The sequence below is a fragment of the Oppia nitens genome, unplaced genomic scaffold (genome assembly GCF_028296485.1).
Source record: "Oppia nitens isolate AA-2021 unplaced genomic scaffold, nextdenovo-longstitch-racon4-pilon3 scaffold6_pilon_pilon_pilon, whole genome shotgun sequence".
Classification (NCBI taxonomy): domain Eukaryota; kingdom Metazoa; phylum Arthropoda; class Arachnida; order Sarcoptiformes; family Oppiidae; genus Oppia; species Oppia nitens.
In genome coordinates, this window is record NW_026533250.1 from 1,404,580 (window position 1) to 1,426,250 (window position 21,671).

Sequence of the window (21,671 nt, forward strand, 5' to 3'; positions counted from 1 at the left end):
ATATAAATTGAAAATAATATACAGTATATATGATAATAGTGACAATTAATAGAAAAAGCTTATGAAATAGTATTTCAAATTAGGACAGACTTTTGAACCAGTTTTTCGTACCTATATTTCTAGTGAAACGTCTTAAGCGCCGCAAAACTTCAATTCAATGTTTGTTAATCGTATCTAATATTTAAATCACAAGTTTTTCATTTTTATCGTAATTAAGTACTCAATTGCTTGCAATACATATATATATTTTTTATTGTTCAAAACAATTATAAATTATATACTTTTTTCTTTTATTCTTACAATTTAAGCCTTAGCTCTCTTTGAAGGACTTTTTCAATTGATTGGTTAATACATATTAAATTAAAAATAATATATATTATATACAGATAAACATATTTATAATTATTTTGTTTTTAAATATATAAATTATATTAACTCTTTATTTGCAAATTTTTTAAGTTTAAATTAGTTTTGTTTTCATGTTTTAAAAAATATAAACCACATAAAAAATAGTCAATATTTTAAACAAAAAAATCTATTGCCGTAAATATAGTTTCAATCAAAGGTTAATAACCTATTGAAACAATCACTTGATGACACTTATAATTTTGATTCTCAATTAAATTTATTTTTAGTTATATCTAAAATTATACATTATAAATTAATGAAAAAATAAAATATTAATCTCTTTATATATTTCAAGTATAAACTATAGCACTATTTTACATTTAATGTCTTCATTTAACTAATATAATGGATCAAACTGTTTCAATAGATCCGATTCTGGTTTATTATCAGAAGGAATGACCGTTTTTGATAACTGCGTTTCGTCTGATTGTTTAATAGGTTCACTAATGGGTTGCAACGGCTGAATTTGTTGTGGATCTAACTCTTGAGTTAAATGAGGAAATTGTTGTCCATTAAGAACCTGTGGTGTGTATTGCGACTGAAGTACGTTTTGATCAAAACCATTAGTCATCTGTTGATATGGTGTTTGACCAGTCATTCCTTGATATTGTTGGTATCCATATTGTTGACAATAGGGATTAGATTGAATGGTTGGTATTTGTTGCTGTTGCTGATATTGATTGACATTTTGCTGATATTGTGTATATTGTTGTTGTAATGGTTGTGTTGAAGAATATTGATGAATCGGTTGTTGTTGAGAAACTATAGGTTGTTGTTGTTGATAAATATGACCTGAAGATTGAACAGTTGGTTGAGCAATTATCTGTTGTTGATATTTTTGAGAAACTCCTTCTGCAATTGTATTTGATGTAACTGTTGTTGTCGGTGATAATGTTGCAGGAAATTGCATTTGTTGTGGAGTTTGATAATAGGATAGTTGAGAAATAGCGGACTCAGTACTCGTTGGTTGAACTGTAAAATTACTTTGTTGTGAATGTGGTAACTGCTGCTGAAGTTGAGTTTGGTATTGAGTTGTTTGGACCTGTAATTGTTGTTCTGATTGAATTGTCTGTTGATGGCCTGAATATTGTTGCATACCTTGTGGTGTGTAATGAGAATATTGTGTAATATTATTTTGATATTGTTGTTGATATTGCTGAGGAGGTTGATGTGGAAATTGTTGAATTGGTTGTTGAAACTGTGGTGATTGTGATGGCGAAGGCTGAGTATACTGTTGATTAATTTGTGTGGTTAGAGTTGGAGTCTGTGAATATTGAATGTGCTGTTGTTGTTGTTGAATGTATTGTTGGGTCTGTGGTTGTGCTGATAGCTGCTGTTCCTGTTGTGGTTGAAGTGATGTTTGTGTTTGTGGCAGAATCTGTTGGTTTTGTTGAGTTTCTTGTGAAGAATACTGGTTTTGATTTATAGGTAATGTTTGATCATTAGTTTCGTATCGATTGTTTAGTGAATTTTGACTGAGGCTTACAGGCGGGTAGTTTTGAGCTAAAGGTGGCATTATTACTGAATTGTTCGCTAAAACATTAGCTGCAGGAATAGGTTTCGACATTTGTTTCATGTATTGAAGATAATCTTTAAGTTTAGGAGTGCCCGGAGTGTCACCATTTAAGGCGACGTTGACGTTGTGTTCTAATGAATAGTTTGTGTTCTTCTTCTTGTAAGACAAACTAATTTGAGCTCTTTCTTCATCCTGAACACGACAAACACCACGTGTTCGCGCGTGAAGTCGGGCCACAATGTTCTGGAATTTTTGATAAAATTCCAAACCTTTTTTTGAATTGATTTGCAACTCTTTAAACACTTCAAATGTATGAATAAGTGAATCAATTCTTGCATTTCTATTGCTCTGATTATCCAAAAGAGCTCTTCGAGTTTCACTATATTTAGCGTTAGCTTTGGTCAGTGCCCGGAGTATATTGTCTTGAGCTGACAGGTTTTGCTCTATTAAAGACCTGGTCTTATCGTACTTTTTTATTTCATTTTTGAAAACTTCTTCAATTTCTTGCTTATTATGAGTCAAAACTTGTTTCATTAGGTCATCGGTAGCCATCGTTTCTCTCAATTGATTTTCAAGACTAGAGCGTTGTGTCTTCATTTCATTAACTTTGTCGAGAAGTTTCTCCATTTCAGTTAAGTTTGTTTCATCAAACGGCACATTAGTGTTAGTCGGTGGTAATAAAGACGAAACATTCTTAGCTGACGATGTAATCAATAACTTAATGTCATCGCAATGTCGCTCCAGATTATCTCTAAGTGATCTGTTGGACAATAATGCTTTGTTATGTGTTTCTTCATGTTTGGTCAACTCTTTGTTGAGTTCAACAACAATCATAGAGATGGGTCTCTTTCCATATAAATTTTGATGTTCTTTCTCCTTATTTTCTTCCTCTTCAAGAAGTGATTTCGTTTCATTAATAGCTTTATCTACTTCTTCACTAATTTCTTCTAATTCTGTCAAAACATTATTCACTTCAATGATAACGTTTGGATTGACAGACATTGCAGCGCACACTTCAATAAGCTTATCGGGAATCGGTTCATCTCTTGTGCGGACCTTTTCTTTGTCCAATTGAAGTGATGCCATATAAGCGGTTAACTCTTCATCTTTGTCATCAATTTTATATCGAATATCTCTCATAATTTCATCTTTCTTTGCGCTATAAATAGAGTTTGTTTCGTGTGCTTCAATGGGTACGAGTCTACTGAATATATCATTTCCACAAATTTCTGGATCACAGACACTGAAAGGGATTCCTTTAACGAGAGAAACGCCTTTAACTTCAGTCAGCTTATCATTTGTGGGAACCTTTTCGTGATAAACAAAATCATTTTCTTTAATAGCGTTCTGAAGTTTAACATTAATCACATCAGAAACAAAAACAAGCCCTTCATTGAGTTCGGGTTTGTCTATCTGTTTGGACAACTTTATCGATTCATTAAGTTTTGCTTCAGCGGACTGAAACCACGCAACTCTTTCACCCATTTTTTGTTGTTCTTCAGCTAAATTTCCCATAAAAAGAGCACAAATTGAATTATAATACGAAACTTTAAATTCAATAAACTTTTTCCACTCTTTATATAATTTTGAGCCAACAATGTCTACAATAGTATGACTGGCACTGGTATTTACAGCGGATTGCAACAGAATCAACAAAGAACTACTATAGTACTCAACCACCTGAGCGGCCACTTTGGCAACAATTGATGACTTGCGGTTGTCTAGCATTGACTTCTCAAGAATACACTCCTGTGCTTGAGATAACATCACCTGAACAAAGAATGACAACAATTCGTGTGACATGTCTTTGCTTTTATAAAGTCTATTATCATCTCTCAAGTGCTGAAAAGCCCAAACCGCACACTGGAAGTGAGTGCATGAAACCTTCATACTGTCGGCTGTGTTTCGCATATCAAGAGCACCCAACTCAGCGTGAAGAGCACCGATGTTGTAGAGGACACACGACAACTCAAAGTCCAGATCACCGATCACTGTCTGTCCAGAATATACATCGGCCCAAACACACTCTACGCCCACATTTGGGTCAAAAGCAGAAAACCGGTTCAAAAGACTATATATCTGTGAATAATATCTCTTTAGTAGCGAACAACCGGTAAAATCTCGGGGAACACGTGTGGCCTTCTGTTTAAATATTAAGACATTAGTTGACACAATCATAACTAACTTATAATAATAATAACATCTAATGTAATGTTTGCTTACATTTCTTAAATTTTCCAATTCATTGATCTCTCTGTCATAAGAATTGCCATCTTCTGAGTAATGGGAAGATATGAACTGTATATCAAAAAAGACATTTCAAGACATTTCATATCATTTATCGTATAATAATAGTAAAGATAATTACATTCTTGAAAGGCGTCGCAAAGTCGGGACAAACGGGACTTATTTTGAGCTCAAAGTAAATCATCGGTAGTTTAGGTACGGCTTCCATACTTTCCGATCAAACACTGACCACTCAATCGGTGATAATTGACGGCTATATCAATGACTGCAACTCACAAATTGTAACTCAATTACTGCTGATTACGTGATAAATAAAATATATATTTATTTATTATACAAACAAAACAATGATTGCAAACAATGAGTCAATAAATTGGATGACATTTACTATTAATACAAATGACATACAAATACATTACAAATACCTTTAAATGCATTACAACTTCAATGGTCTTATAAAACAATATTTATATGTTTAGCGCATGACTTGAAAACACAACACAAATATTATATTATTATTAATAATACAAACAATACTTTTAATAATAAAATTTATTATAAATTATTTGTATAATAAATAAATACATTATTCAGTGATATCTTATGAAGAAATGCCACTACCATTAGCTCTACAACAAAGATTGCAAAAGAGAGGATTAATTACCAACAATAGCATTGAAAGTAAGCTTAAGAAATGACAATTAAATGAGGTTTGACTTTGTTTATCATTTGTTGTTATTATATCTTTCGATATAAACAGAACAATTGGAAGAAGTTATTGCTGAAGATTATGATGACAACCGGTTTGATGGTAAAAGTGGTCAATGTGTAAGAGGATGTCCAAACAAGTATAACATATATCATGATTGCACCGCTTATTGTCATAAAAGATATTCAGATATCAATGAAGAGCCATCACCTAAAACACAGAGAAAATATCAAAAACTTGTAAAAAGATATCCATTGCCTGAGGGTTGGCAAGAAGTTTATGATCCGGGAGTGTATGAAATACTAAACATTTTATTAAACATTAGATAAGTTTATATTTAAATTGCAGAAAATGTTTCTACTATTGGAAGATATCGACTGATGAGGTTTCGTGGTTTCCTCCACATCATCCAAAAGCTCGTATATCTATGTCTGCTGATAAACTAAGAAGTAATTTCACAAATTTTTAATTAAACTTATTATAGATTATTCTTTCGATTGTTTTTATATAGTTATATATCTATTTGTGTTTAGCATTATTAAGAGATGACGACGACGAGGACCAAGAGGGTGATGGAGATGACTCTGACTCTAATTCTCAAATGTCTTACAACTCAAATGATGATTCAGATAGTGATTCTAACAATTTGTTTAAAAATGAAAGTAAATCAATTGAAAGAGATAGAGAAAGACGAGCGAAGACACGTATTGTTAGAAAAAATAATAGTTTAGATCCAATGGATCCGTCGTCATATTCGGATATACCTCGAGGAAAGTGGTCAGATGGTCTTCAAAGCAAAGGAGAGGCCAAAAGTGGTGTCGATTCAACCGCTTCGGGACCACTGTTCCAACAGAGACCATATCCGAGTCCGGGAGATGTTCTCAGACTTAACAAAGAAAAACGTAAAAGAAATAGAAATCATAGCAATGATGAAGACTAATACATCTGATTTAAGTTTAACCAATTGTATCGTCTTTACCATAGTATTCATAGTTATTCAATAATAACAGTAAAAATAAAAATCTATTTTATGCTTAAAAAAATTAACGCTTTGTTTTTTAATTAATTATTTATTAGCTCAACATTTGTCATCATTTATTAATTAATTTAAATATTTACAGTTTTTTATGCACTGTATATAAATTTAAGTAATAATTATTTACCGTAAGTTAATAAAAATCATTTAATTACTGTATTTTTTTGTTAATTTTATAAACAGTATCAAAATGTGTAAAGTAATAATAATATTCAATAAAATATGTAATAATTAGAGTATTTAAACAATATTTATGTTATAGTAATCAATTATAATAAATTGATTGTTTAATTTATCATTAAAGTAATTTAATTAATTAAAAGTAATTGATTATGGTGATTTTATTCAATTTTATTTAATTAGTCAATATTGTACTTTACTGTAGTCTACAATACATTACATACTCCTTATACATGTGTGTTATATTATATTATATTATATTTAATACAAGTATTGATGTATTGGTTAATACTGTAGTTTGAGTGTTGATTCACTTGAATATAACGTAATGTTTGTAAATGTTGTGTAATTGATATAACAGTCGGCAAAATGCAAATAACATTCAAAACATGTCAAACATTATCATTGATTACCATTTTATATGTAATATTAATCATAAAGACATTGAAGTGTAATAATGAAGAAGATTACACGGAATCACTTGTTGTCAAACCATTACCTGACGGACATTTGTATGCATTCTTCGAGTTTAAGACCATTTGGCACAAAGATTTGCATTCAATCAATTGGGGTATTATATTGATGTCATTATCATTGATTAAATAGTAATCAATTGTTAAATCTTAAGCCAATCGGTTCAACATATTTCCGCTATCATTGGGTAAATTGATATCAAGACATGAGGTCCAAGAACTGCATTTCAGTCTAACGAAAGGCATTTGGAAACACCAGCGATGGGGTTATGCCATACGGGAGGCGCCGCCTAATGCCCAGCTCTGGCTTTGGTTTCAACACTTCCATAAAAAGTATTATAAAATATTGATTCATATCTTACAACTTGTTTTTAAATGTCTTTAATAATTTAGTCCACAAAAAGCGTGGAGAGATATAACAAGTGAACTGTCGGGTCAGTTCTGTGCGTCCATTAATTTCATAGATAATTCAGCAACAATTCAACCGAAATATTCATTGAGACCCGAGGGCGTCATCGATGGTGATTCACTAAGAAATGGTTCCCTGTTTTACGGAGCTTTGCCTCATGAATCTGTCTGTACAGAGAACTTGACGCCGTGGAAGAAATGGTTGCCATGTTTTTCGGCCAAAGGATTGGCAACTCTTCTAAACGCAGGACATCTCTTTAACTCATATTATTTTTCTCTTGCGGTTGACTTTAAACCTATTTGTAGAGTAAGTTATATAATGACAAACCATACGAATAGCATTAATAATTTGTCTGATTTTATCAAAATAGAACATTAAATGTGAATCAACTTCTGTTGAATTAATTCAAAGTATTTCCGTAGTATTTAATCCTCCGGTGATGTTTGAAGGAAAACAAAGTTGGTCTTTAGTCAAACTATTTGGCGCACCGCTGACAAGTACTTGCAGTTTGTCCTCGAAAAGCACTATATATATTGATATAACTGATAGTCACAAAAAAAACAATTCTAAACTATCACCCGAACCAACAAAACTGGTTTATTCAGTGATTGGCGGAGCGGAGCGTAAATATGCGGCTTATGATGTCAATCAACTTTTGGCACAAAACAAAAAGACCCTAAATATTGGACAATACTTTCAAAACACTTTTGATTATACGAAAGTCAAACCGCCGCCACTTTTTGCTAATCGATTTATCAAAGGTTACGGTCTTTCTGATGGTGGTATCACTTGTCATATATTCAATAATTTCGATAAACCCATTGAAATCGTATATTTTGATGTCATTCCGTGGTATCTAAGAATGTATTTGCATACACTAAGCATTGTCTCAAATGGCAAATCACTTAAACCACATACCATTTATTACAATCCATCTAAAGATCGCATTCAATCACATCATTTGGAGATATTATTAGTTTTGCCACCAAATAGTATGACAGATATATCATTTCAGTTTGAAAGAGTATTCCTAAAGTGGACGGAATATCCTCCCGACGCTAATCATGGAGTTTACGTTAATTCAGCCATAATTAGTGCTAAACTCAATAGTGATCGCAATTTTACTTATTTACCGATTCGTGAGACTATATCGTCAGAAAATGTCCATTTTATACGCATATATACTCAGACATTATTGGTATCACTTCCAACACCAGACTTTTCAATGCCTTACAATGTTATTTGTTTGGTCAGTACTGTTGTTAGTCTTGCATTTGGTCCCATTCATAATCTGACCACAAGAAGAACACGTATAGTCAATAACAGTAGTCAAAGTAAAAAATCCAAATCATTAATAAATAAAATCAAGAGTTTATTTAAAAAGAAAGATAAGACGGAAACTAGTGATACCAACCAATAGTTTGTTAAAAAAGCGATAATACTTTTCATAGCTAACACTTTTTACATATTTATTTAATTATTTGTATTTAAATTAAAGTTTATTAAAATAAACAATTTCTCTTTAATTTATATTCATTAGTAATTCTATATTAGCTATTATAATAAGTTTGATAATAACTATTGGTATAAATATTTATTTAATAACATTAAATTTGCAAAAATAATATTTTGATTGATAGCAAATTATATATAACTAGAGTTTTCAAACCAACATTTTTCATGAACCAAATAACAAATAAAAAAACCGAAACCATAATAACTAGAATTTATTGTTAAAACCTAAATAAAACCGAATAAAACATTATTTTTAACGTAATTTTATACCTTTTTTAGAAACCAGAATAAATGGCAACTAATTAACTAAAATTATTTGTTTCGGATAACATTTGTTTATAATTAAACCAAACCGCTTACTATTTTCTAGTCTAATATAACAATTTGTTTTAAATTTTAACAAACTTTTGTCACTACAATATGATATACTGTCTTACAATTGATATCTAATTATATGAAAAATTCATTTAAATATGAAATGACTTCATTTATATGATTGATTTTTAATGACAATAATCATAATATTTGGTTTAATTATAATAACAATAATTTTAAATAAAGTAAATATTAATACAATTAAATCTATGATAAATAATAATAATTGTAATGTAATACAGTATACTTTATGTATAAATAATATACATGTACAGTGTACAAGATACAGTGCTTTCTAGCATTATCAACTGGTTTTTTAAAAAATAAATACAGTATTAAAATAAATTAACATAAATTAACTTAATGCATCAATTAATTGATAATAAATAAAAATAATATATATATATATATATATATATATATTAAGATATTAATTAAAAAAAATAATTGTTAAATACTAATAATAATATGAATTGTTTGAAAATAATTAACTGTATATTATATTATATATGTATTGTATTTATTGTAATAAATTTGCTTATAATGACAACAACGCTATCTATGAATAGCTGTAATAAACATAACAACAATACGAGTCTAGTGTTTGTCAGAAAACAATTAAATCAATGAAACGTTTGTAAACTATTTGGACACCAATTGATTGACTACAATGAAGCCGACACTTGTGGCCGACGAGATGTTTCCCGACGGAGTCCAACCATTCATTGATATCGACGAAGTGGCCACCGGTTCGGCAATTGGTATGGATTTGACACAAAACGAAAAGTTCGTTCACTCGGACTTCTTCAACGATTTTGATGATCTCTTAGATGATGAAGACATACAGTGACTATTGATTGATTTGATGCCAATTGAACCACAATTTCATTCATTGCTTATACAAACAAGTTTTATATACAAATGTTATTTAACTTAAAACCCATTATATATCTTATATATCATATCTATTATATCTAATAATTTTTAAAATGTCGATAAAATAAAAATTATTTAATTAATCAAAAAACTCTTTATTTCGAAAAATTAAATACAAAGACAATCAATATTTTTATTTTCTTCTTAAATCATATTTTTCAGTAATTCATTGATCTTATCCTCTCTATTACCGAAATCTCCGCCTTCAACGTAATGAACCACTTTCTTACGCCAACCCCCGCGAGGGTTATTCAGTTTGAAATACCACATGAAATTGTTGGCGTACTTGAAATTGGGTCCAACCGTATAGATCTCATGGATCAAGTCCTCCATACAAATGATACCGCGTTTACCCAAACGATTTTCAATAATCGAGTTGTCGGTCAGTGGAATGCGCTGACCATTCACTTTACCGAATCCTCTCTTATAGACCAAATCCCTGATGTTTTTGAGTGACGGATATCCCCACGCAATGTATGGTTCAGCGATTCTCAACATATTTATCGTCGCTTTATTCAACTTAACGAACACTCCGTTGTTTATCTGTCGGAGTCGCAGAAGTTGAAGCACTTTTCGGGGTTTAGGACTCACACCGTTGACACTAAAATGTAATAATAATTAGGTAAATATCGGTACACGTGATCAAAGTATCGGTGGTCATACCCTCTAATCCTCATAACAAATGCCAATTTAGGTTCGTCGGGAACGTAGTAATTGCCGTGTTGTTTGGCCTGACGTTTCAAACGAATCACATCCCGAGCCTTTAATCGGTATTCCTTGACATAGGATTCAGCCTTCTTGAAGATGGTTTGTTTCTTCACTTGTCGTACTTTTCTATCTTTGATCGCATTTTTCAGAGCCTTTGCCTTTTGTGTGGCTCTTTGTTTGCGTTTCTTAAGAATAGTTTCGGGAACTGTTGGCACTTTGGCGGTTGTATTGTTGGTCACCGCCGCCGCCGGAGCCGCACTTCTTGTGGATGTCTTAGTGCTTGACATGATTGCAAAGGAAGAGGAAATGAATACAACGTTAGGTTTAAAGCAAATGTGACTAAAATAGTATATTCAATGACAACGTTATATATAAATAATTGTTACGTTGTTTATGAATAAGTGTTGTAATGAATGCAATGCTTTGAGCGCCAAATGAATGGTTGTGTTGAATGTCAGCCATTATTACGCTTTAAATGCATTGAAATGTTTTGTTTGTATGTTTGACACAATCGATGACACAATAAGACTTTGATTGTCATTTAGTGACAGTTTGTCTCACATTTGTCTCTCATTTAATGGTTTTATTGATTTGTTTGATCACAAGTTGTGTGTAAAGAGATGTCCACTTTAACCGTCGATAAGGACGCCTTTTTCCGACGCGTCCGGCATTTGTATAACTCATGGAAAGTAAGTGTTTGGTAAAAGTTTGCCGAAGAAGTGTCAGTGATTGTAATTGTTTTGGATTTAATGTCTTAATTGTTTGTCATCAGAACAATGAAGATAATTTGGAAAATATTGGTAAAGTGGATGCAATTGTTGTAATCTTAGGTCAAGATCAGGATGTAGTCTACAGTAAGAGTTTGTCGCTACAGGTTTGCCATTAAGTTATTATATGATAATAATTATTACAATCGTTGTCTAAATTATTATTTATTAATACCTATTGAAGACGTGGCTCTTTGGCTATGAAATGACAGATATAATGATGGTTTTCTGTCACCAATCTATTCATGTGTTGGCCTCTAAAAAGAAAGTGGATTTCTTAAAGTTAATTGAATCGAGTAAAGAAAACGAAGAATCTGTTCCACCGATTACTCTATTAGTTCGCGATAAGGTTTGTCCATTTTGTGTGTCATTTATGTCATAATTTTAAATTTACCGTAAATTTTGTTGTTTGTTATAGTCTGACAAAGACGCGGCAAACTTTGAAACATTGCGGACAGCGATCGCAAAGTCCAGAAACGGAAAAATAATCGGAGAATTTAGTAAAGATAAGTTCAGCGGAGAGTTTGTCGATGAATGGAAAAAAGTATTCAACGCACAGAACTACGAAACATTGGATATGAGTAACGCATTGGCATATATAATGGCCCCCAAAGATGAACACGAATTGGCATTAATTACAAAAGCTTCGAATTTGTCTTCAGATATTTACGCTAAATATTTGAGAGACGAAATCACAGAAATTATTGATTCAGACAAAAAAGTAAGACATTCAAAGCTAGCAGACGGTGTGGAACAGGCCATCGCCAACAAGAAATACCTCAAAGGTGTCGACCCTTCAAATGTAGATCTATGTTATACAGCTATCATCCAATCCGGTGGCAAATATAATCTTAAATTCAGTGCAGTTAGGTTTGTAAGCATAAAAATGTTAAGTGTTTAGCATTTCTCACAATTATATTATATGATATTTAGCGATAAAAATAATCTGCATTTCGGTGCCATTACCTGTGCATTGGGTGTCCGTTATAAGCAGTATTGTTCTAATATAGTGCGAACACTTATGGTTAATCCAAACGATGAACAAAAAAATTTGTATGAATTTCTTGTTGAACTCGAAGAAAGTGTTTTGGAAAAACTTAAGGACGGTATCCGTTTAAGTGATGTTTATCAACACGCCTTAGATATTGTCACCAAACGGGATAAGCATTTGGTCGATAAAATGACCAAAAATATAGGTTTTGCGATGGGTTTAGAGTTTCGCGAGGGCTCTATGTTATTGGCGCCGAAGTCTAATGCAATTGCGAAGAAAGGGATGGTTTTTAATATAGCCATTGGTTTTTCTGGTCTTATTAATCGTTCGGCCAGTGATGCCGAGGCTAAAAATTACGCTTTATTTCTTGGAGACACTGTTGTTGTCAATGAAAATTCTACCGCAACTGTATTGACACAAAGCAAGAAACGACTTAAGAATATAGCGATTATTATTAAAGATGATGACGAAGAATCTGAAGAAGAAGAGAAAAAACCAGAAATTGTTCCCGAAGAAGATTATACTACTCGTGGCAGTCGAAGAACAGCAGTTCTTGAAAATAAATTAAGAGTAATATTTATAAAGTTATCTTTATTTACTTTATTTATATTTATTATTTTTAAAATTATTTTATATTTTTATTGTAGAATGAATCGACTTCTGAAGAAAAACGCAAAATACATCAGAAAGAGTTGTCAGAGAGTCTGAATGAAGCGGCCAGAGCTCGACTCGCATCCAAATCTGGATCTAAAAAGGAAGAAACGTCTCGAAAATCTAACATTTCGTATAAAAATGTTAATCAAATGCCAAAAGAACCAGAAGTAGGAGATCTTAAGATATTTGTCGATAAGAAGTATGAAACTGTTATTTTACCCATATTTGGAATACCAGTGCCCTTCCATATATCAACCATTAAAAACATTTCACAATCAATTGAAGGCGATTATACATATTTGAGAGTCAATTTCTTTCATCCCGGAGCTACTTTAGCTAGAAATGAGTCGAATCTGTTTTCTAATAATTTTGATTCAACATTCCTTAAAGAATTGACATACCGGAGCACTAATGTTAAAGAGCCGGGAGAGATATCAGCCCCCTCTTCAAATCTAAACACTGCTTTCAGACTTATTAAAGAAGTTCAGAAAAAGTTTAAAACGAGAGAAGCAGAGGAAAGAGAGAAAGAGGGTATCGTTAAACAGGACACACTTGTGTTGAGTCAAAATAAGGCAAATCCCAAACTAAAGGATCTGTATATCAGACCAAATATTATTACAAAACGAATTCACGGAACACTTGAGGCGCATACAAATGGTTTCAGATTTACATCTATTAGAGGAGATAAGGTGGACATCCTCTACAATAACATCAAACACGCCTTCTTCCAGCCCTGTGATGGAGAAATGCTTATTCTTCTCCATTTCACACTTAGGGTACAGTTTTCGATATTTATTTAGTTATATATTATTATTGTATTATTAATATAATTTAAATTTATTGAAATAGAATCCAATTATGTTTGGAAAGAAGAAACAATCAGAAGTCCAATTCTATACAGAAGTTGGAGAGATTACCACTGATTTGGGAAAACATCAACATATGCACGATAGGGACGATTTGGCCGCAGAACAGGCAGAAAGAGAATTAAGACAAAAGCTTAAGACAGCATTTAAGACATTTTGCGATAAAGTCGAACAAATGACTCGTCAAGAGATTGAATTTGACACTCCATTCAGAGAATTGGGATTTCCTGGAGTTCCTAATCGTAGTACTGTTTTATTGCAACCAACTTCTGGATGTCTCGTCAACCTTACAGAATGGGTATGCAATACTAGATTGGGTACTAAACATATTTTTATTTATCACACTTACCGGTAATATTTATTTTTAGCCACCGTTTGTGATTACTCTTGAAGAAGTAGAATTGGTGCACTTCGAGAGAGTTCAGTTTCATCTTAAAAACTTTGATATGATATTTGTATTTAAAGATTATCACAGAAAGATATCGATGGTTAATGCGGTACCAATGAATATGTTGGATCACGTAAAGGAGTGGCTAAAGTACTTATTATAATATTTTCTCCAGTTTTTTGTGTCTAAAACTATTTTATTTCCAGTTCTTGTGATATTCGATACACAGAAGGCATACAATCACTTAATTGGGCAAAAATTATGAAAACCATTGTCGATGATCCCGAAGGATTCTTCGATTCCGGAGGTTGGACTTTCTTAGATCCAGACAGTGAAGCTGAAAATGCAGACGACTCTGATAGTGAACAAGACGATCAATACAAACCATCCGGTTCTGAAGAAAGTGTTGAAGAAAGCGATTCTGAATTCTCTGAGAATTCAGATGTCAGTGAAGAAGAATCGGAATCAGGTTTTACTTCTTGAACAAAATGATTCATAACTGACGCAATTTATATATTTGCAGAACAATCTTTAGGTACGAGCGAAGAAAGTGGTAAAGATTGGTCTGAATTGGAAGAAGAGGCGGCCGCTGCAGACAAAAATCACAACGACTTTGTTGATGATTACACTCAAAGAAAAAACAAAGGACCGGGATTTAGATCAAAACCTCCACCGCCTAAGCACTCGTCTTCACACCATTCATCACATAAGGGATCAGTTAAACGAAGCAGAGATCGCAGAGATGAGGGACGACGAGACAAACATAAGAAGTTTAGAAAATAATAAGTCTTATGTATATTCATATGCTTTTTAAAATACTTTCTTCATTTGAAATGTTATCTAAGTTTTAAGTAAATCATAAATTGAATTATAAAAACCAACTTTTATTTATCAAAAAATTTAATCATTATTATTATTATTACTTGGATGTACTGTAAGACAATTATTTGCTGTTTTATAAACACAATGACAATATTATTAATAAAAACATACTGTAATTAATTTTTGAAAAGTTAAATAAACATTAATTAACTGTTGTTAACGTTGCAGACATTTTCATTGTTTTCCATAGCTTTGATTTTGGCATAAGTTGTGATCCACTTATGATTCTTTGCCTCTGATAGTGGCATTCTGTCCGATGGTTTCCTTTGCAACAACTAATCAATTATTGCATATAAAGTAATAAAATTATTCATTTATTTCTATACTTAAGAACCAATGACTTACTCTATGAATAAAATCTCTGGCCAACTCCGATACGTGATCGGGAAATGTGTACTTGACTTCAACGATACGACTATAAGTGAGTTTTGTGTCGTCATTCTCAAAGGGAGGCTTTCCCACCAAGAATTCATAGGTAAGTACACCCAAACACCACAAATCAACGGTCGCGTCATACGCCTTATGTAAGACCATTTCGGGCGGCAAATAGTCGAGTGTACCGCACATTGTTGCTCGTCGTGATGATGGCGCGTGGACTGACCACCCGAAGTCTGCAATTTTGAGTTCACCATTATATCCCAATAGTATATTCTCAGGTTTAATGTCTCTGTGAATAACTTTGCGCGCGTGACAGCACTCGAGTGCGTCAATCATTTGTAAGATATACTATAAATAATCATATAATCAAATCAATAATCAAATTATATTAACATTAATAAGACATACATTCGCCGATTCTTTGTCATCAAAGTGATTGCTTTTACGCAACAGTTTATAGAGTTCACCTCTCGGTGCAAACTCAAGGATCAGATAAACTCGAGTGTCGTCATAGAAGTATCCATACAGACGAAGAATATTTGGATGTCTGAGATGTGCCTGTATTTCAATTTCTCTTCTGAGCTGATGCTGGACATTGTTTTTGATTAGTTGAGATTTGAACATCACTTTGAGGGCCACAATATATTTGCTACGTTTTTCTCGGGCCAGATATACATTACCGAACTTGCCTTTGCCCAGTGGACGCCCGATCTCAAAGTCATTCAATGTCCAGCGTTTCGGCTGTTTATCGCCACTAATATATTGTCACCGATTAATCAATGGTTACATCCAATCATATAATCAACAATACCTGACATTAACCGTTGGCTTTTGAATCAAATCAATGCCTGAATCCATTGTTATCAATCAATAAGTGATCTAATAGTAAATCACTGACTAAACCAATTGAGATCAACTTAAAAGATGGCAAATCAAAGATGTAATTCAAGTGTAAATTGTGGTTAAAATAAGTGATCAGACAATCAATGAAACAACAGTTCAATAGTTATAACGTTTTAAAGTATTTCAAAACCAATCAAATTCATGAAAAGTGCGCTCAAAATGAATAAAATACTATTAATATTATACTATTAATACTCATTTCAACCAATCATTGCATTCAATAATAACGTGCTTTCAATTGATGTTTGCATTCATTGTGTTTGTCATACACTTTGATGTCATCATTGATGTCGGCATTCATGCAATCCATGTGTTTGTGTTTTATGTGACAAAACGTAAATCAATTAATATATTGATTGAAATAAATTGATTTGTTTTAAGTGATTGTCATCTGATTTATCACTTATTTTGGGTTATATTTGGTGCCAATTATTGACATTAAAGATGGTATGTATTGTAAAAATTAAATGACAATAAAGTAGTAATTAATTTGACAATAATTTAAATTATTAGACGATATCAAAGAACAATAAGATGGTTCAGTTCATCAATTATCGGATGCGAGTGAGTCTTCAGGACAGTCGGACATTCATCGGTACATTCAAAGCATTTGATAAGCATATGAACCTTATATTAGCCGATTGTGAAGAGTTTCGTAAAATTAAGTCCAAAGGATCTAAAGGTCTCGAAAGAGAAGAGAAACGAGTTCTTGGATTTGTTCTGTTGAGAGGACAAAACATCGTCTCATTGACCGTTGAGGGACCGCCACCTCCTGAGGTATACTTCTTTGAATTTGTCGTTCTTTAATATTAACATAAAATGATATCTAAATATCATAACAAAGTTGAAGCAAATGTTTATTAAAGTTTAGGTAATGTTTAGGATTAGTGTCTGGATTTCACAAGTATTTTGTTTAATCAATATATCAATTCTTATGTAAAATTCAACGCTTGATATAAATCTGAATTTAAAATTACAATAACTTTAATTATTTGTGAGATATTTGACTTTAAAGTCGATTTTGTTTTGTTAACGTAATATCATATATTAATATACAGTGATTACTGGTAAATACAATTCAATATTTATCACTTGACACTAATTTAAATTCTTATTATATTTTGTCGATTTATTTTTTCAGATAAATGCAATTTAATTTTTTTAAATCAAATATTTATAAATATTATACTTACGGTAATAATTTAACAATTAATTATTATAATAATTGCCGGTAACTTTTATTATAACAAATAGTTTTTTAGAATAGTTTTTAATTTAGTTTATTATTCAAAATTATTAAAGAAAAAAATTCAATACAATATTTTGCAAATATTTGTAAAAATAGTATTTTGATTTAATTGTAATTAAAATTAATATTTATTGAGATTATTAAGATATAAATATCGACATAAATTGTATTATCTTTAAAACGATTCGATAAAATTAAGATTTAAATTAGTGTTAAGTGATAAATATTGAATTGAAATGATGTATAAATCACATTATATATTACGTTTAACAAACAAAAATCGACATTAAAGTCGAATAATCTTAAAATATTAAATTTATCATAATTTTAGATTTATATTACGGTAAGCTTTGAATTTACAAAAGTGATATTTTATTACACAAAAAACATGCGGAAACTGATACCAAACGTTAGTTTATTTTTTTATCGGTAGTTTAAATTACCGCTCTCTTTGGCAATTAATGTCAAAATAATTAAATTATTAGTAATGAAACATAATAGCAGTTTATATAGCATTGTTTGATTATTTTGAGAGCTCTGGTTGTGATTACCAACAATGATATACTGTACTGTGTATTGGCTTAATATAGTGGTATAGACTGTATAGGTATGGGTTTACTCCTGATTTACTCCTTTGGGTACCAAAAGATGTGTTCAATGCCACGATTTGTGAGAGTTGGGTCACCAGAGGACATGTTAAGGACTAATTCAAGGATTGTATAGTAGTGGAGGTCACCAAAAGGTGATCGTCCGCTCCCCTCATCTCATATTAGATGACTTTCAAGGGCTCTACCAATGCTTTGAAACACAATTCAAGGTTTCTTTGGTGTCGACGCACAGGACATAGACATTGATATAACAATTGTTATACCAATTCGTCATTTCATTGTTATCTTTGTATGAATCCTATGAATAGTTTTAATATTTCTACATTTTTTTGTTAAAACTATTACTCATTTTATTGAATTTGCATCGATTCAACATTATTGCTATAACTAACTAATTATAACTTTATATAATATACAGTATTACTAGCATATAATCTATACATTTATTCCAATGATTGTCACAATTGATTACATATAATAACATTTAATTGCTATTATAGATAATATCTAATACTTAAATACTATGGATTAAGATAACAATATAATGTTAATTGGAAACAAATGATATGAATTTTAATAAAAACTGTTTAAATTGTATAATAGGAAGGAGTTCCTAGAGTTCCCATTCCCGGCTCAATGCATGGACCGGGAATTGCTCGTGCAGTTGGTCGTGGTTTACCTACTGCTCCACCTGTAGCCGGTGCTCCACCAGGACTACAAGGACCAGTTCGGGGAGTAGGAGGTCCTGCAGCCACTGTTATGGCACCACAAGGTGGCAGAGGTATTCCCACTGCTCCACCCCCGACCGCTCCCGTAATTCCTGGTAGAGGTGCGCCACCACCCGGATTAATTGCCGGTCCTCCACCTGGTATTATTCCTGGAATGCCTGGGGGTCCACCTCCACAAATGCCAATGGGAAGAGGTATGCCACCCACTGGACCACCTCCTCTGGGACCACCTCCTGGTATGAGACCACCGCCTCCAGGAATGATGAGACCTGGAGCCCCACCTCCAGGTGCTCCTGGAATGCCACGACCTCCACATTAAAAATTTAGTCAATGGTCATTGACTTTTAATATAGTTACAAGTATTTCACTAATAATTTTTACTTTAATACATATTAATTAATTTACTCATCAATTTAAATAACAATAATTTGCAAAACAATTTTATGTGAAATAATGTACTAAATAATCACATCTAAAGTTAACTTAAAATTCAAAATAAATCATAACTAAATTTAAATTAATCTATAAAACCATTGAAAAAGGTTTCTCTATATATTGACGGAACGATTGGAGCCATTGAGCGCCAACCGCACCGTCAACTACACGATGATCACAACTAAGAGTAACTGACAAGAAAGATACGGTTCTGTTATTTCCATTAGCGTCGGGAACTATACCACGTTTGGTGCCACCGACGGCCAGAATACAGGATTGCGGAGGATTAATAACAGCAGAGAAATTAGTAATGCCATACATTCCCAAATTAGATATCGTAAAAGTTCCCCCAATAAACTCATTGGGCTGTAATTTACCTAATATTTACATCAATTCATTATAGATATACCATTATATTGTCATCAATGAGATTAACATACCATCTCTGGCTTTAAGTGCCAATTGTTTTACGTCTTGTGATATTTGTTTGATTCCTTTTTTATCGGCGTTAAAAACTATTGGTGTTATAAGGCCTGCATCTGTACTGACAGCGACACATACATCAACTGATGTGTATTGTCTGATGAATGTCTCCATCCATGCACTGTTGGCTTCAGGTATTTGAAGACAGGCCAGTGATGCGGCTTTTATAATGAAGTCGTTGAGAGAAAGTTTCACTTTTTCCTTACTCAACATTTCATTTAGTTGTATCCGAAGTCTAATTTCAAATTTAATTGTATTTTTTAATTACAAATATATGGTAATAAATTTAACAAAATTATCTAACCTTAAAAGTTCGTCTATTTCTAAATCAACTGTTAAATAATAGTGAGGTACTGTTTGTTTGGATTGTGTTAAACGTTTAGCAATTATTTGTCTCATATTTGTTAATTGAATATCTGTAAACTCCAGAGCTCGGGGACCGCCAGCAACTGCAGACGGAGCACTTAATACATCTTGTCCTCGAATTCTACCACCGGGACCCGTACCTGTTCCGGCCAATGAACTCAAATCTAATCCTTTCTCAGCAGCTAATCTTTTAGCTAAAGGGCTGGCAAATAGTCTGCTGGCGATTCCCACTCCAGATAATTTAGTTGTAGTTGTTGTCAATGGTTGTGGTAATGATGTCGGCATAGATTTTGATGGTACAGGTGGTGGTGCACTTGCCTTTGTTTCTGTTTTAGGTTTAGTTTTCACCGAATTGCTTGTATCCACAAAGTCCTTAAATGCTTGTATATCCGATTCATTATCAACTATTATACACAATAACTATTTCATTGGTATATAAAGAAAGAAAATAATTAGAAAATAATCGATAGATTTATGACAAATCAAATCAATGAATACCTTTCCAATGGGCACATCCTTACTTCCCGCTGACACTAAAATTCTGGCCAAATATCCTTCTTCTGGTGTTTCAAATCCCATCGTTGCCTTATCTGTTTCAATCTCAGCCAACAGATCTCCTTCGTGAAGAGGATCGCCTTCTTTTTTCTCCCACGAGATAATAGTTCCCAATTCCATAGTCGGCGAAAGTGCCGGCAATACTACTCTACTGTGTTTCGGCAAATTGTCCGAAGCATATGTCCGCACTTCGCTTATAACCAATGGTCGGGTGATCTTTAAAGTAGGAGATAATAAATGCAATGGCTTTACGGCAGATGTGTTTCTGTAAGAAAAATACATATAAAACAAATTAGTCTGAAATATATCTCTTAAGTAAGTCTTATACATATTTTTCAAATCTCTTTTCACTGAAGATTCAGAAATTGAGAATTTTGTGGTTAAAGTTGACGACCTCTTCAATAAAGTCGATGAATTGCGACCGCAATGTCTTATTATAACTGATCGATACATTGTTTATGAAGATTGAGATTATATTTATTTATTTATTATAAGTTAATGTGTTTTCAAATAAGTTATCAACGATTGATCACCAATTGATCAGTTAATACATAATCAGACCATTAATACACTATTATATCATTAATATTATTATATTATTTAATATTAATATTAATACCCGTTTTGACACCCAATCCATGCATTACGTGACAGATATTAACAAAACACTCATTCAATTAAATTAGTATTTTATGAAAATATCAAACAATTTGAAACAATATTTCAATTTCTAAAAAACATTTAATATTTCAATCATTGTTTCAATTGATTTGTTGTCACATTCAGTGTCGAACTCGCGATACAAACAATCGATGTTTTATTGTATAAAATGTTATGAAATGATAACTGAATTTTTGAATGCAATAAATGTTCTAAATTTATGTCAAGTTTGAGGAACAGTGTATT

At 32.2% G+C, this 21,671-nt stretch overlaps 8 protein-coding genes across 8 annotated transcripts; 4 read left to right on the forward strand and 4 right to left on the reverse strand.

The window, feature by feature from the left end:
- Positions 1-691: 691 nt before the first annotated feature.
- LOC128962955 (tyrosine-protein phosphatase non-receptor type 23-like) lies at positions 692-4,594 on the reverse strand. Its single transcript, XM_054309396.1, has 3 exons — positions 4,293-4,594; positions 4,148-4,222; positions 692-4,066 (listed from the first exon to the last, which is right to left on the reverse strand). The coding sequence occupies exons 1-3, from the start codon at positions 4,377-4,379 to the stop codon at positions 746-748; spliced, it is 3,483 nt and encodes a 1,160-aa protein (XP_054165371.1). The 5' UTR covers positions 4,380-4,594; the 3' UTR covers positions 692-745.
- Positions 4,595-4,756: 162 nt separating this feature from the next.
- Positions 4,757-5,829, forward strand: LOC128962966 (polyglutamine-binding protein 1-like). The gene is made up of 4 exons (XM_054309415.1): positions 4,757-4,852; positions 4,932-5,172; positions 5,229-5,329; positions 5,414-5,829. The coding sequence occupies exons 1-4, from the start codon at positions 4,783-4,785 to the stop codon at positions 5,818-5,820; spliced, it is 819 nt and encodes a 272-aa protein (XP_054165390.1). The 5' UTR covers positions 4,757-4,782; the 3' UTR covers positions 5,821-5,829.
- Positions 5,830-6,395: 566 nt separating this feature from the next.
- On the forward strand, positions 6,396-8,466 carry LOC128962960 (GPI transamidase component PIG-T-like). Its single transcript, XM_054309403.1, has 4 exons — positions 6,396-6,667; positions 6,725-6,902; positions 6,963-7,284; positions 7,349-8,466. The coding sequence occupies exons 1-4, from the start codon at positions 6,466-6,468 to the stop codon at positions 8,396-8,398; spliced, it is 1,752 nt and encodes a 583-aa protein (XP_054165378.1). The 5' UTR covers positions 6,396-6,465; the 3' UTR covers positions 8,399-8,466.
- A 1,415-nt stretch (positions 8,467-9,881) lies between these two features.
- LOC128962969 (60S ribosomal protein L7-like) lies at positions 9,882-10,854 on the reverse strand. Its single transcript, XM_054309416.1, has 2 exons — positions 10,468-10,854; positions 9,882-10,405 (listed from the first exon to the last, which is right to left on the reverse strand). Exons 1-2 carry the CDS (start codon positions 10,797-10,799, stop codon positions 9,949-9,951), a joined length of 789 nt encoding a protein of 262 aa, XP_054165391.1. The 5' UTR covers positions 10,800-10,854; the 3' UTR covers positions 9,882-9,948.
- A 61-nt stretch (positions 10,855-10,915) lies between these two features.
- LOC128962956 (FACT complex subunit spt16-like) lies at positions 10,916-14,984 on the forward strand. The gene is made up of 10 exons (XM_054309397.1): positions 10,916-11,201; positions 11,285-11,386; positions 11,464-11,628; positions 11,698-12,149; positions 12,213-12,840; positions 12,918-13,700; positions 13,774-14,088; positions 14,159-14,328; positions 14,385-14,647; positions 14,702-14,984. Exons 1-10 carry the CDS (start codon positions 11,133-11,135, stop codon positions 14,959-14,961), a joined length of 3,207 nt encoding a protein of 1,068 aa, XP_054165372.1. The 5' UTR covers positions 10,916-11,132; the 3' UTR covers positions 14,962-14,984.
- A 34-nt stretch (positions 14,985-15,018) lies between these two features.
- LOC128962965 (aurora kinase C-like) lies at positions 15,019-16,514 on the reverse strand. The gene is made up of 5 exons (XM_054309414.1): positions 16,250-16,514; positions 15,847-16,192; positions 15,406-15,786; positions 15,212-15,335; positions 15,019-15,128 (listed from the first exon to the last, which is right to left on the reverse strand). The coding sequence occupies exons 1-5, from the start codon at positions 16,294-16,296 to the stop codon at positions 15,079-15,081; spliced, it is 948 nt and encodes a 315-aa protein (XP_054165389.1). The 5' UTR covers positions 16,297-16,514; the 3' UTR covers positions 15,019-15,078.
- A 98-nt stretch (positions 16,515-16,612) lies between these two features.
- On the forward strand, positions 16,613-19,390 carry LOC128962970 (small nuclear ribonucleoprotein-associated protein B-like). Its single transcript, XM_054309417.1, has 3 exons — positions 16,613-16,788; positions 16,855-17,118; positions 18,802-19,390. The coding sequence occupies exons 1-3, from the start codon at positions 16,786-16,788 to the stop codon at positions 19,243-19,245; spliced, it is 711 nt and encodes a 236-aa protein (XP_054165392.1). The 5' UTR covers positions 16,613-16,785; the 3' UTR covers positions 19,246-19,390.
- A 58-nt stretch (positions 19,391-19,448) lies between these two features.
- LOC128962961 (dihydrolipoyllysine-residue acetyltransferase component of pyruvate dehydrogenase complex, mitochondrial-like) lies at positions 19,449-21,560 on the reverse strand. Its single transcript, XM_054309404.1, has 6 exons — positions 21,385-21,560; positions 21,094-21,205; positions 20,709-21,030; positions 20,149-20,630; positions 19,802-20,079; positions 19,449-19,738 (listed from the first exon to the last, which is right to left on the reverse strand). The coding sequence occupies exons 1-6, from the start codon at positions 21,407-21,409 to the stop codon at positions 19,449-19,451; spliced, it is 1,509 nt and encodes a 502-aa protein (XP_054165379.1). The 5' UTR covers positions 21,410-21,560.
- Between the last annotated feature and the right edge of the window lie 111 nt (positions 21,561-21,671).

What these genes read in the sequence shown, in the direction of transcription:
- LOC128962955 (XM_054309396.1), bottom strand. Translation starts at nt 4,379, where the DNA reads ATGGAAGCCGTACCTAAACTACCGATGATTTACTTTGAGCTCAAAATA. An exon ending in TTGCGACGCCTTTCAAGAAT is followed by an intron (nt 4,223 to 4,292) that starts GTAATTATCTTT and finishes TTTGATATACAG; the next exon opens with TTCATATCTTCCCATTACTC. An exon ending in AATTGGAAAATTTAAGAAAT is followed by an intron (nt 4,067 to 4,147) that starts GTAAGCAAACAT and finishes ATATTTAAACAG; the next exon opens with AAGGCCACACGTGTTCCCCG.
- LOC128962961 (XM_054309404.1), bottom strand. Translation starts at nt 21,409, where the DNA reads ATGCATGGATTGGGTGTCAAAACGG. An exon ending in AGGATGTGCCCATTGGAAAG is followed by an intron (nt 20,631 to 20,708) that starts GTATTCATTGAT and finishes CCAATGAAATAG; the next exon opens with TTATTGTGTATAATAGTTGA. An exon ending in GGCACTTAAAGCCAGAGATG is followed by an intron (nt 19,739 to 19,801) that starts GTATGTTAATCT and finishes TGTAAATATTAG; the next exon opens with GTAAATTACAGCCCAATGAG.
- LOC128962965 (XM_054309414.1), bottom strand. Translation starts at nt 16,296, where the DNA reads ATGGATTCAGGCATTGATTTGATTCAAAAGCCAACGGTTAATGTCAG. An exon ending in ATGACAAAGAATCGGCGAAT is followed by an intron (nt 15,787 to 15,846) that starts GTATGTCTTATT and finishes GATTATTTATAG; the next exon opens with TATATCTTACAAATGATTGA. An exon ending in CCAGAGATTTTATTCATAGA is followed by an intron (nt 15,336 to 15,405) that starts GTAAGTCATTGG and finishes ATAATTGATTAG; the next exon opens with TTGTTGCAAAGGAAACCATC.
- LOC128962966 (XM_054309415.1), top strand. Translation starts at nt 4,783, where the DNA reads ATGCCACTACCATTAGCTCTACAACAAAGATTGCAAAAGAGAGGATTA. An exon ending in TACCAACAATAGCATTGAAA is followed by an intron (nt 4,853 to 4,931) that starts GTAAGCTTAAGA and finishes CGATATAAACAG; the next exon opens with AACAATTGGAAGAAGTTATT. An exon ending in GTCTGCTGATAAACTAAGAA is followed by an intron (nt 5,330 to 5,413) that starts GTAATTTCACAA and finishes ATTTGTGTTTAG; the next exon opens with CATTATTAAGAGATGACGAC.
- LOC128962969 (XM_054309416.1), bottom strand. Translation starts at nt 10,799, where the DNA reads ATGTCAAGCACTAAGACATCCACAAGAAGTGCGGCTCCGGCGGCGGCG. An exon ending in TTTGTTATGAGGATTAGAGG is followed by an intron (nt 10,406 to 10,467) that starts GTATGACCACCG and finishes ATTACATTTTAG; the next exon opens with TGTCAACGGTGTGAGTCCTA.
- LOC128962960 (XM_054309403.1), top strand. Translation starts at nt 6,466, where the DNA reads ATGCAAATAACATTCAAAACATGTCAAACATTATCATTGATTACCATT. An exon ending in TTTCAACACTTCCATAAAAA is followed by an intron (nt 6,903 to 6,962) that starts GTATTATAAAAT and finishes TTAATAATTTAG; the next exon opens with TCCACAAAAAGCGTGGAGAG. An exon ending in ACTTTAAACCTATTTGTAGA is followed by an intron (nt 7,285 to 7,348) that starts GTAAGTTATATA and finishes TTATCAAAATAG; the next exon opens with AACATTAAATGTGAATCAAC.
- LOC128962970 (XM_054309417.1), top strand. An exon ending in AGGGACCGCCACCTCCTGAG is followed by an intron (nt 17,119 to 18,801) that starts GTATACTTCTTT and finishes ATTGTATAATAG; the next exon opens with GAAGGAGTTCCTAGAGTTCC.
- LOC128962956 (XM_054309397.1), top strand. Translation starts at nt 11,133, where the DNA reads ATGTCCACTTTAACCGTCGATAAGGACGCCTTTTTCCGACGCGTCCGG. An exon ending in GTAAGAGTTTGTCGCTACAG is followed by an intron (nt 11,387 to 11,463) that starts GTTTGCCATTAA and finishes TACCTATTGAAG; the next exon opens with ACGTGGCTCTTTGGCTATGA. An exon ending in CTCTATTAGTTCGCGATAAG is followed by an intron (nt 11,629 to 11,697) that starts GTTTGTCCATTT and finishes TGTTTGTTATAG; the next exon opens with TCTGACAAAGACGCGGCAAA.